General features: G+C 38.2%; 1 protein-coding gene across 5 annotated transcripts in view; it reads left to right on the forward strand.

The window, feature by feature from the left end:
- The window catches only part of LOC148867957 (KH domain-containing protein At3g08620-like), a 57,486-nt gene continuing 44,200 nt past the window's right edge, over positions 1-13,286 (forward strand). For 3 of the 5 annotated variants that reach the window (XM_088970708.1, XM_088970709.1, XM_088970712.1), the window contains exons 1-3: positions 62-495; positions 634-722; positions 5,925-6,076. In XM_088970708.1, the coding sequence (XP_088826834.1) occupies positions 416-495; positions 634-722; positions 5,925-6,076 (321 nt within the window). In that variant the 5' untranslated portion in view covers positions 62-415. Of the gene's footprint in view, positions 496-633; positions 723-5,924; positions 6,077-13,286 lie in introns of all 5 variants that reach the window. The other 2 variants (XM_088970711.1, XM_088970710.1) reach the window with 2 other exon arrangements.

The raw sequence follows: 13,286 nt of genomic DNA on the forward strand, positions 1-13,286 counted from the left end.
GGATCAGACGGCCACCATAAGCCCAAATATATATGAAAGTACATTCAGACAAACATTCAGATCTCTTTCCCTTTCTCTCTTTGGATCAGTTGGAGTTGAAATAAATCTCTCTCTTCTCTATCTTCCATTATAATTGTAATTTCCCCGAATCTTAGTACACCACCTTAAATATCAGTCGGATGACACATGACAGGCTTGTTTTCCTTGAAAAAAAAACCCTACAAGCCTACAACACATATTTAAAGAACCCAAACCACCTCTCATTTTTATTTGCAGGGTGCGCACTTTTAACAAAAGAAATAAACCTTCTACTTAACAGAACTTAAATTCCTCTTTACAAAAAAACCCATCTATTTTTTCCCATCTTTTTTATTCTTCTTCAACAATACAACTTTTTTCATCCATTCTAAGAGGCATGTCGAGTTTATATACCCACAGCTTCTCATCTGGAAGAGCTATTTCTCCACTAATTAGGAGCACCCCAGACATCGACAGGTACTCTACGAAACCGCGAAGTCGTTTTCTTTGTTGTCGGGGTTTCCTTAAGTTATCTTTTTCCGATATTTTTCTGAGTAGTTTTATAATTTTGTCTGATTTGCGCATTACTGAATTATATGCCCTGTTTTCTTTTAGTCAGTACTTGGCAGAACTATTAGCTGAACATCAGAAGCTTGGACCTTTTGTGCAAGTTCTTCCGATATGTAACCGACTGTTGAATCAAGGTTTGTACTTTAACTGGTTTTCATGGGTGCTTTTGGATATGGCTTTTCTGTATTTTTGATGGGCGTCTTTGGTTATGAGCTCTGTTTTAATTATTTACATATTCCGTAATAATAATGCCGTTTCTTTATGCGTAAGACTTAAATCAGTTTATTGGGTTTGTCTTCACTGATCTTTGGCTGCTTGCGTCGACCCGTTCAGTTTTTGTTTTGAATAATCTGTTCCCAATGTTCATATTGCTTTTAACTCACATATCAAGAAGCAATGGAAATTATGAATTGCGACCAAAGTTTTCATGACATTTGTTTGGTATTTGTGGCTTCCAACTTTCAAATCAGTTTGGAATTGTGTAACCTTATTTGTGGTTTATATTAATCCCATTAACGAAATTGGGAGAAGTTTGTTAAATCAGTTGATCCTTGAAAGGTGCCTAAGTTTATCTCTTGCAGACGATATGGAGTTATCCTTATGACCACGATGAAAACAATAATATTAATTAATGATTTTGGAGATTTCTCAGCTAATGGAAAGTATGACAATTATGAGGGATTTGCAGTTGTGCTAAACTTTGTTTGGTGTCAATGCAAGGTAGATTATTGTCACAGATTAATTCAGCATAAAAGTTCAGAAGAATAGAATTAGAGGAAACTAACTAGAATTTACATCATTACAACACTTAAAATCTTTAACCCATTGGTTTGCAGTAACTTTTGTTTTCAAAAACAGTAGGCAGGAGGATGATGGAGTAGAAGTTTTTAATGGAAACAAAAATATACAAGTTATTCTACAATCTGATGGAAAAAAGTTTTCCTGGAATGGTTTGATGTTCTGGAACTCTTAAGTAGAGGAAACATCCAATTAGAAGTGTAATCATTGACATGGTGTGATAGAGTTAAAACCAGAAATGTAGAAAATACATGCATTATGTTCTCTCTCCTAAGGCCCCTTTGCTTCCCACAAGTTTGCATTGTTGAGTGAAGACTGTTGCAGTTTCTCCCTCAATGTACCCTTCTTAATCAGATGCAGGAACAGGCTTGCTAAAGTGGCCTAGTCTTGTTTTTTTTTCCTTTTCTCTTTTTGATTAAGTTTTGGACACCTATGTGATTAACTTCTATATCCTCTATATGCTAGATTCTTGGACTTGTATTTTATTTAGTTTAGGAGTTTGTATTCTTGGTCAGGGTGTCTAGGTGATAGTAGATTTACTTTAGGAGTTTGTACTCTTGTTGGAGGTAATTTAGTTTCATGGAAGAGTAAGAAACAGACAGTTGTGGCAAGGTCAAGTGCTGAAGCTGAATACAAAGCCATGTCACATGGTGTTTCAGAGCTCCTTTGGATCTGTTCCTTATTAGGGGAGATTGGAGTTGAGGCCAAAAAACCTATGATGCTATATTGTGACAATCAAGCAGCAATTAACATTACTCACAACCCAGTTCAGCATGATAGGATGAAGCATATAGAAGTGGATAGGCGTTTTATAAGGCAAAGAGTGACATCCGAAGAAGTTTGCTTGCCATATGTTGCATCTGACTTGCAGTTTGCTGATGTTCTTACAAAAGGAGTTGCATGAAACAAGCTGAAGCATGATCTACACAAGTTGGGAATGCGTGACATTTATTCCCAACTTGAGGGGGAATGTTGAGTCATGGGCTAATATAACTTGTTTTTATTTACATAGCATTTTTAGGGGGTTATTGGGCCTTAGGCCCATTAGTTTATGTTTTAAGTTAAGAGTGTTTTTTAAGTTCCCACAAGTAGCCGACTTACTAAGGGCGTAATTGTCTTTGTACTCTCTTTTATTTATGAGTATATAATCTAATGAAAGGGGCAGTCTGACCTAATTCTAAGCTTCTCCCATTCTCTTCTATCTCTTTCTCAACTGAAACCTTTTCTTCTCTTTTTTTTTTCTTCTTTCTTTTACAGTTTTTATACCAAAATAGGTTGTCAAAACTTTTTTACTCCACTGATGTGGTGTAGGAATGAAGAGCCTTCTGAGGACCATGGTCATTCAAGTAGTACAGTCCTCAACTTCACGATTGCCACTAATTGCCTTCCCTGTCTTGAGATCCTGAAAGACATAGTATGAAGGATAAAATGTTACTGAACAATGAAGGGTTTGAGTAAGCTTACTTACAGACAAGCGATTAAAGGGAAACTTGGGAACATAAAAAACATAGCATAAACTAAGGTCAGAACTAAGAGATACATTATTGGTATTAGTAATAGCAGAAGAAGAACCATCAGCTAAGGTAACGATTTGAGAGGTATATGGTGGTGACAATGATACAAACATATCTAAGGAGCCAGTCATGTAGTTAGAGGCTCCAAAATCAATTACCTAGGGTGAAGGTGAAGAACTAGAAACAAGGTAAGCGGTACTTGACTTCACAATTGTAGTAGTGGAAGAATTAGAAGAGGCAGACTAGTGAAGCTTTTCATACTCCTCACATGAGATAGAGATTGTGTCTTTATCCTTACCAACATCGGAAGCAAGAGCATCTTCAGTCACATTAAGACTCCCAAAGTCACCTTTCACCATTGCATGGTTAGCCCAGGAAGATGGAGGGCTATAAAGATCATAACAAAAGTTGATTGTGTGACCTTCTCATCCACAAGGTGAGTGAGCTAAATCACGACCATTACCACTACGACCAGCACCACCTCTTGCACCACCAATCTCTCTACCACCTCCTCGTGCACCTCTAGGCCTACGTTTCAAACCCCTCACGTTACCTCCACCTCTACCACACATATTTCTACTAGGAAAATCTCCTTTGGAAACCACCATGGCTGATCTCTCTAAAGGTAGGGGGTGATCACTATGTGGATTTGAGGCTTTCCTTATACGGAAGAAAACCTCGGACAAGGATGGAAGATCACTGCTCCCTAAGATTTGGGCCCGTGCTAGTTCAAATTCAGACTTCAACCCAGATAAAAATCTTGCTACATTTAGATGTTCTCTTTGTTTTTGTTAAGTCTTTAAATCAATGGATATGGGTTGATAAAGAGCTCATTCCTTAAGCTTTTTAGAGAAGCATAGTATTCTTCAACACTTTTATCCCCTTGTTGAAGAGAAAAATAGTCTCGGTATAACTGGTAAATTCTTGTGACATTGTTTTGTCCAAAACACAATTGCTTGGCATGGTTCCAAATCTCCTTGGTCGTGTCTAGAAACATAAGGTTCACACTAATGTGATTCTCCATGCTATTCCAGAGGGATGTTATAATTTGGGCATTCTTCTGTACCCATTCATTGTACCATTTTGATTCACTTTTCAAAGGACCCTCCTTGATGTACTTCAACTTACCTCTTGCAATGAGAGATACATCAACCGACTTGGTCCATGGGATATGATTAGTACCATTGAATTTCACCGTAGTTAATTGAGAAATGAAATCTGATTGTACAACTACTGTAGATTTAGTGTTACTATTTGATGAAGCCATGAGTGAGAAGAGATCATTGATTTGTCACCTAGGCAAACTGTCAAACAGCTGGTATTCAACTACTGTAACACATCTTTTTCTTTAGGAAAAACACCAAAAATCATCAGCCCTCTACTTTAGAAACACTTGGGAAAGATTACACACTTACCACAAGGTGTCACCATACCACAAACCACTACAAAATCACCACACATTGAGGAGCACCTACCTCACAACTCAAGACATCACAAGGTTGCCCTCTTCGAACTGCCGAATAGAGGGCTTTTAGAAAAACACCACTAACACACACAACACTGCAACTTGAGCCATTAAAGCCTCTTTTCCAAGTGGGCGACCAGTCCTCTTAAGTCCTTTTCCTCTCCAACAAAGAATAGAGAATATTCTCTATTCCTAGGGCACAAAAGTTGAGTCGTAAACAGTGCCATGAACAGTATACTCGACCTTAAGGTTCTGATACCATGTTCCAACTTTAATAAAGAAAAGAAAAGGTGTAGAAAAGGATAGAAGAGAGAAATAGAAGAAGATAGGAAGAGAAAGAGAAGAAAATGAGAAGAAAATGAGAAGAAAAGAGGGAAGACTAGCAAGGAGAAATCTCATCTACCCCTCCTTACTGTTGACCCAAGTTGTATTAGTATTCTACTAAAGCTGAAATGACTACAATACCCTTAAGTAAGTTATAGTAGACATAAGAGAGAAAAATAACATGAAAAAGACAATAATGTGCCTGTTAACTAATTCTAACAATTCTAACACCAAACAAAGCCATAATCTCTTCAATGATTCTTTCCTTTCCTTCAAAAATCCTCTTATTCCTTTCCGTCCACAGAGACCAGCAAACTGCAAAGGGAATGCAGCTCCAGGAAATTTTAGCTCTCAAGCTTCCTCTGAACTTTGGTCATGTAGAAAAGATCTCTGCTGATGTTGATGGTTGAAAGATGGGCATCCCAAAGAGGAAAGAATAGAACCTCCAAATTAAATTTGCTAAGTGGTAGGAGAAGAACAAATGGAGTACAGCTTCCTCATCTGGCTTGCACATGTAGCAATAGCTAGCCAAACAGAACCCTCTACTTTTTAGATGATCTGTTGTGAGAATACTGTCCATTATAACCAGCCAAGCAAAAGCTTCAATTCTTGGGGGTACTGGATTTCCCCATATTCCACTCATTTGATCATTAATTACACTGTCTTTGATGAGAGCCATGTAAAATGATTTCACTGTGAATTTTCCATTTCTGCATTCCTTCCACCACAGACCATCTTCACTAGTTGTAGAGATTCTGGTTTGCTCTAATCTGTCCAGCAAGATAACACATTCCTCCAATTCTTGGTTGCACAGAGGTTTTCTAAACTTGGACTCCAAACTACTGCAATCTTGGGCACAATTCACATAACTTCCCAACCCACTCCAATCATCCTCCCAGAACCTCACTCTGTATCCAGCTCCTACATTAAAACTAACCAGGCCTCTAAAATCCTGGTTAAAATTCATTATACCCTTCCAAACAATCACCCATAGGAATTGGATACCTCCCTTGGTTCCCACCCAAATCTCACCATCCAGTACTTTCCTACCACCACTTTTCTTCATAATGAATCCTTTTCCTTTTCTAGCCCAAACCTCCATAATCATTTCCCCATAAGAGCTTTATTGTTAATTCTTTGAAACTAAAGAACTTGATAGCATTTGGCATGCTATGTTCTTAGAATTTGGCATACACACATATGAGTTGTAGTTTCACTGTTCTTCATGCCTGCAGAGATTATACGAGTCTCTGGGATGGTCTCCAACCAAGGCTTTGGTGAATATGACAGACTGCAGCATGGAAGTCCCAGCCCCCTGGCATCTTCAAATCTTGTGTCACATGTTGGAGGAACAGGTATCAGTGCTTGGAATGGCTTTTCCCAAGAGGTAATGGTTGCATATTTTGCTAGTGGTATCCCATGTTTTCTCTGACTATATTTGTTGCAGTTGTGATGTAAATTCCTATCTTTCAAATGTTCCTCTCCTAATTCAACTGCCTTTGTAATTTTATAGACATGCCCGTGGATTTGTAGCATTTTATAACGCATTTGATGGATATGGAATCTAACTTGCACATTTGGGTTATTTTTAATTCGAAATGCTTTCAATGGATACCTGTTGAGTAGGTTCAATAACTCAGTTGGCCAGATATCTGTCCATCTTTCCTGACTTCTAACCTCATCTTTTCAGCAGTTCAAGTGCTAGCTCCACATGAGCAGGGGAGGGTGTAAGGGGCTTGAGATCCTATACTTGGTTTTTGTATGTTAAGTGGGCTTTCCCCACCAAGATTTGGCCAGTCATTCCTTAACTGGTGTGGCAGGTCTCTGTACTAGCAATATTGTTAATCAGTGATGAACTCATTTTCTCATGAGGTTAACTCATTATGAAGCTGCAATTTGATTGAATTTGTCAAACAATTGTAATGATGCAAGGGGTGGAGAATTATTATTTTTTTTCTATTTTTAGTTATGCAATATTGTTTCACTCTTTGTTGTTGCATGTTGTTTCTCAGGAAGAAAAAAATGCAAAAGATTTAAGCTAGCTAGTTGATTGGACAGTAATGTCTGTCTATGTACTTCTGAAAATGACCAATAACCTTTACCTTTCCTTATACGTTTTATATGTTTGATTTTATTTTTAAATTCTCATTTGAATATGCTTTACACCTTTTTATGTATTTTAATTTTAGATAATAGGTTTTTTAAAACATTATTTTAAAATTTTAGTTTATATTTTTTTATTAATATTATGTTTAATATTTTTTGATTTTTTTTTGAAAATTTTGACATATATATATTTTTATTTTTAGCATTTTTTTTAATTTTTTCGCCTTGCATAAAAAAGGCGCTCGCCTTGCCTTGCGCCTTGGGCGCTCGCCTTGCCTTGCGCCTTGGGCGCAAATTGACCCCTACGCCCTTTTTGCACCTTGCGCTTTTAAAACACTTCCCAACTATATGTGTTTAGCTATACAAATCCTATTGTGAGGGGTCTTTTTGTATGGTATTATTGGTGTAGGGGTATTGTGTAATTTCTTATTCTTTAACTTTTAGGGATGTAATATTTTTTGTTTCAATAATATAATAGGGTGCAGTTGGCGCCAACACTGACCCAAGATGATTCTCTCTCTCTCTCCCCTCTTATTCCTTCTTCCTAGGCTTTCTTTGACAAATTACATGGTATCAGAGCATAGGGGTGGCCACGAGCTACTCGAGCTCGGCTTGGCTCGGTTTCAACCGAGCTTCGAGTCGAGCTTGAGCCCAATTTACAGGCTCGATTAATAAACAATCCGAGCTCGACTCGTGAGGTTGGCAAGCCGAGCTCGAATATATATATATATATATATATATATATAATTATAGAAAATAATATATATAATAAAATATTATAATTCTTAATTTTTTAAATATCAAATAAAAAATATTTTTTATATTTTTATAATTTTTTATTTTTATAAAACATTTTTTCTCAAATCGAGCTTGAGCCGAGCCGAACTCGAGCTTACGAGTTTTTGACTCGAGCCGAGCTCGATCTCAAGGTTCTAGCTCGAACCAAGCTCGAGCTCGAGCCTTGTACTACCTTGGCGAGCCGAGCTCGAGCCTTGTACTATTCGGCTTGGCTTGGCTCGAATCCACCCCTATCAGAGCACACTGTCATAAGAAACCTAGCTTTTTCAGGAGTAGGAGTATTCAGAAATTCTGAAAGGAGGATATTGGGTATGTTCTCAAGACTGATTGGCACCAGAAACTCATTGAAGGCTGAACTTTTGGCATTACTACAAGGTTTAAAGCTAGCAAAACAGTTAGGATACAGACATTCTGAGGTGGAAGGGAACTCAAAAGTAGTAATTTCCTGGGAAGCAAACAACAGCCATACCCCATGGACGTTTAAGCATGTGACTAGGGAAGTGGAGAAGATTGCAAAGGAGGTTGAGGCTGAATTTAAATGGGTTCAAAGGAGTGCAAATGGGCTAGCTGATTGTTTAGCAAAACAGGGGGCATTGAGACATCAATTATTTTGGGCTGCACTGTAATGAGGGATAGAATAGAGTGGTTAAAGGGATCAACAGTCCCATCACCAAGTTGTATAAACTATTTACAATCTGAAATTTAAATAAAATACATGTTTACTGATAAAAAAAACCTAGTTTTTTCCTCTTCCTAGAATATCTTATTGGTTGCATCTTGCAAGAACAGAAGAAAAAATAGTACCAGGTCTGATTGGATCTTAATTTTCCTCCTCATTTTCCTTTGGTTGAGTGACCAAGGCCTATTGTTTGGGATTGCTGTAGCAGTGAACGAAGCATGTGAGAATGTTGTAAAAGTACCAGGACAGAGCATCTGTACTGTGAGGTTCTGTAGGGCTGCTGTTATGCTCTAAGAAGGTCCAGAAAGGTCTATTAACCATCTGGTTTATGCAGGGGAGTGTTTTCTCTGCTGTTTTTCTCTGTCTTCTGATTGTTGCAAGGGGTTAATATGCTTGCAGCATGCTGGAATTGCAGTACAGTTATATTGGGTGCCCTGTAAGTGTTTGATGGTTTTCCTCACTAAAGTTTGTGTGTACCAGTGGTGGTTTAAACGAGACAGCAGTGGTGCTGGAGTCTGCATGGACTGTTTTATGCAGTAGTTGGACTGTTAGCGGAGTGCACAAGAGTGGTATAACAACTTGTGTTTCTGTAGCTAGTGTTGGAGTTTTTAGGCAGTGTGCTAAGGTGTTATTTAGAGTTGGCAGCAATGGCTTTAGAGAGTTCTGTCACTTCAAACTCTTCTGGAGGACTAGTTGGTTCTGGTAATGGAATGGACAGCACAGGGTTTTCTATTGTGCTCCTTGATGGACTGAATTACTTGGATTGGTCCAAAGGTGTGAAGTTGTTTGTTGGCGCAAGGGGGAAGTTAGGGTGTCTCACTTGGAAGACTAAGAAGCCTATTGGTGAAGGGGCTGAAGTGGGAACAAGAGAATTATATGATCATGTCTTGGCTACATCTTCAATTCAGCTTGCTCTTAGGAAAAACATTATGTGGGCTGAAACCACCAAGGAGATTTGGGAGCAAGCAAAGTCAACATACTTAGAAGAAAGGCATTTTGCTTGGACCTACCAACTTCAGCCTTAAAACAAGGTGAGAAGTCCCTTGCAACCTACTATTGAGCTCTTTGCCCTTTTCTTTCATGTGGAAGGAGCTGGATCATTACAAGACTAGATTGCAGAAGTTAAAAGGACGCTTCAGCATATAAAAAGTTGCTCTCAAGAAAGGGTGTTTGCTTTTTTGGCAGGTCTGAACTCAGTATATAAGCCTATTTGAGTTTATATTTTGGGTGGTAAGGAGCTTCCAAATCTTGAAGAGGTGTTTGCTTTAGTTCAGTTCGAAGAAACTAGGAAGGCTGCTATGAATCCTATTAAGGGGGAGCAATTTGCTTTATTGTCCATGGGTGAAGAAAGATTAGGCATAGACGAAGGGAAGATATGACAAAGACAAATTGTGGTGTACTCATTGTAAGAGACCTAGGCACACAAAAATTGCTTTCTCCACATTTGGCTAGGAAGGCCAACAACAGTTGAGTTAGGGTAACACTTCTCCAGTTCAGCCTGAGCTCTCTGTGTCTAAGCAAGGGCTTCTAATCACTATGCATGATCAATTTGAGCAGTTTAGGTGTGCCTTTAGACAACTAGAGGAGACTTGTATTACTCCCTTCACTTCTTATGCAATAAATTGAGATAATCAAGTCCATGTCTTTTATGTTTCACCCTTCCCTTCTTAATCACCTCGAATTATTGATTCAAGGGCTGCAAATATACGACTGGTAAGTCTTCTCTTTTCTCTTCTAATTGAGTAAAATCTAGTAAAGATAAAGTTAAACTTACTAATGGATCATTGTCTTCTATTGCTGGACATGGAGTTGTTTCTCTTCCCATTGATCTTTGTTTGTTTGATGTTTACCATGTTCATAAAATGCCTTCAAAACTTCTTTCTAGTGGTTGTATTACAAAGTCTTTGAATTGTTCCATAACCTTTTTCCTTGATTCTTATGCGTTTTTGGATTTGACTTTGGAGACAATGATTGGTACAAGGATCAAAATTTCGTCATGTGCTCGTATCGGCCGATGCGTATCGTATCAAAGCCGTCCCGATACGCCCCTACAGGGGGTGTTTCGGGTTGGCAAGTGGTTCAGGGGGTAGACTGGCCTTAAACTGGCCCCTCTGAACTATTTTCGAAAAAAATAAAAATAAACATAGAAAACAGTACCGATACAGGCCAATACGCCCTACCGGCGTATTGCCCTGTATCAATATTTTGAACCTTGGATTGGTAAAGGACGTATGATGGATGGTCTCTACATTTTGGATTTAGTGGCTTCAGATTCTTCCAAGGGAACACGTTTTTTGAGTTGGAGTCAGCACACTTATCATTGTAATAAAGACCATATTTATCTCTGACATTGTTGTGTAGGCCACTTATCCTTTTTTTGTGAAGATCTTCTTTCTAGAATTGATTAAGATAATGTCTTTATCCTCATTGGAGTGTTCTACATGTCAATTGAGTAAACATTGTGGAAATCCATATCCTCCTCCTATTAATAAAAGAGTTGATTTCCTTTTCACATTGTGTATCTTGATGCTTGGGTCCCTTGTACTAGTATGATTGAAGCGGATATAGGTATTTTATCAATTTTGTTGATGACAAAAGTGAATGTATTTTTACAGTCTAGATAGGAAGTTCCATAGGTTGTGAAAAACTTCCATCGTATGTTGTTTACTCAATTTCATAGTGTTGATACCTAGATTTTGCATTCAGATAATGCAAATGAGTATTTTTTTTATGAATGAAAATAATTTATTAAATCAGAATATAAGGCAATACAGGAAACCCTTGAAGAGGCACGAGCTGTTACCTCTTCTAACAAAGTATTACATCATTTAAGAACCGGATAAGCAGAAATAAACAGAAATAAAATTACATAGCAGCCCAAAACAAATGATTCCTTGAAACCCCTTGCTTAGCTAGTCCATCCGTTAAGGAATTTGCTGATCTTTCTACCCAAAGAGAGGTAACTGTCATATTTCTTGTGATCCAATTGACTCTCCTCAATAAATCTCTATATCGCCACATAGCTGAAGCTGGCTTTGTCAACCATCCCACAACAATTTTAGAGTCTCCTTCAACTATCAAGTGTTGAACTCCTAACTGTTTAGCAATCTGGATGCCTTGTACAGCCGCTAAGATCTCTGCTCTATTTGAGTCTCCTATTCCCACAGGGCCTGAAAACAAAGCTGGGATGTTGCTCTCTCTATCTCTCAGCACCCCTCCTATCCCCGAAGGGCCTGGGTTTCCTTGGCTACTATTTTGGAATGGTAGAATACTGATATGTTTCATTCTATTGCCAATGGGCATATTTATACTGTAAGCTGCTGCAATAAATAGAAAGAAAAGAAAATAGAAAGAAGAAAAAATAGAAAGAAGAGAAAATAGAAAGTACAAAAATAGAAAGAAAAAACTTTCTAAATCAATCCTTCCACAATCCTAGGAATATATACAATTCTATTTTCAGATCTGAACCAGTAACCCCACGTTTTCCAACACTCCCCCTCAAGCTGGTGAATAGAGATCCTCCATTCCCAGCTTGGCTATAATTCTCCGAAAGTTTGTATATTGAGCCCTTTAGTAAGTATGTCGGCCAGTTGTCCTTTTGTAGACACATAAGGAGTGCAAATCAACTTGCTGTCCAGTTTCTCTTTTATAAAGTGTTGGTCAATTTCGATGTGCTTCGTCCTGTCATGTTGAACAGGATTGTGAGCAATATTGATGGTTGACTTGTTGTCACAATATAGTTTCATAGGCTCTTCTTGTGGAATCTTCAGGTCTTCTAAAATTATCTTCAACTAGAGTAATTCACACACACCTTGTGCCATAGCCCTGAATTCTGCCTCTGCACTTGACCGAGCCACTACATTTTGCTTCATACTCCTCCAAGTGACTAAGTTTCCTCCTAGGAAGGTACAGTAACCAGAAGTGGACCGTCTATCTACTGGAGATCCTGCATAATCGGCATCTGTATATGCTTCAAGAGTCAATCCTCCATTTCTTTTGAATAAAATTCCTTTTCCTGGATTGGCTTTCAAATAGTGCAGAATTCGATGAGCAGCCTGCAGATGAACTTCTTTAGGATTATGCATAAACTGACTTATTACACTTACAACATATGCAACCGGTCGTGTATGTGCAAGATAAATGAGTTTTCCAACTAGTCTTTGGAACATCTCCTTGTCTACACTTGCATTCTCGTGGGCTTTTCCAAGTTTATGATTGGGATCTATAGGCGTGGAAGCTGGTTTGCATGCCATATTTCCTGTTTCTCTCAAAAGATCAACAACATACTTTTGTTGAGAGATAAAGATGCATTGTTTAGAGTGTGCAACTTCAATTCCGAGAAAATACTTTAGTCTCTCCAAGTCTTTTATCTCAAATTCTCTGGCAAGGCAGTTTTTCAATGCTTCAATCTCTTTTTTATCATTCCCAGTAACGATTATATCATCCATATAGACTAATAGTGCAGTAACTCCCCCTGAGGCTGTGTGTTTGATAAACAATGTGTGGTCACCTTGACTTTGCTTGTAACCTGTACTCAGCATTACCTTCGTAAACCTTCCAAACCATGCTCTCAGAGATTGTTTGAGACCGTATAGTGCTTTCTTCAACCGACAAACTCTGTTCCTTTTAATGCCTTCTCCAAAACCCGGTGGAATGTCCATGTATATCTCCTCTTCTAAATCACCATGGAGAAACTCATTTTTTTTATATCAAACTGTTGCAAATCCCAATTATAGTTAGCAGCCAACGACAGTAACACCCTTACTGTATTCATTTTAGCTACTGGGGCAAAAGTCTCCTGATAATCTACCCCATAAGTGTGTGTATATCCCTAGGCTAACAGGCGTGCTTTGTACCTTTCTAATGACCCATCAGATTTGTACTTAATTGTGAACACCCATTTACAATGTACTGTCTTCTTGTTTCTTGGTAGATCCACAACTTTCGATGTGTTGTTTTTTTCTAATGCCTCCATTTCCACTCTCATGGCTTTTCTCCACTCCTTATTAGAAAG

This window comes from Nelumbo lutea, chromosome 2, assembly GCF_056320005.1.
Source record: "Nelumbo lutea isolate HS-2025 chromosome 2, American lotus-T2T, whole genome shotgun sequence".
Classification (NCBI taxonomy): Eukaryota; Viridiplantae; Streptophyta; class Magnoliopsida; order Proteales; family Nelumbonaceae; genus Nelumbo; species Nelumbo lutea.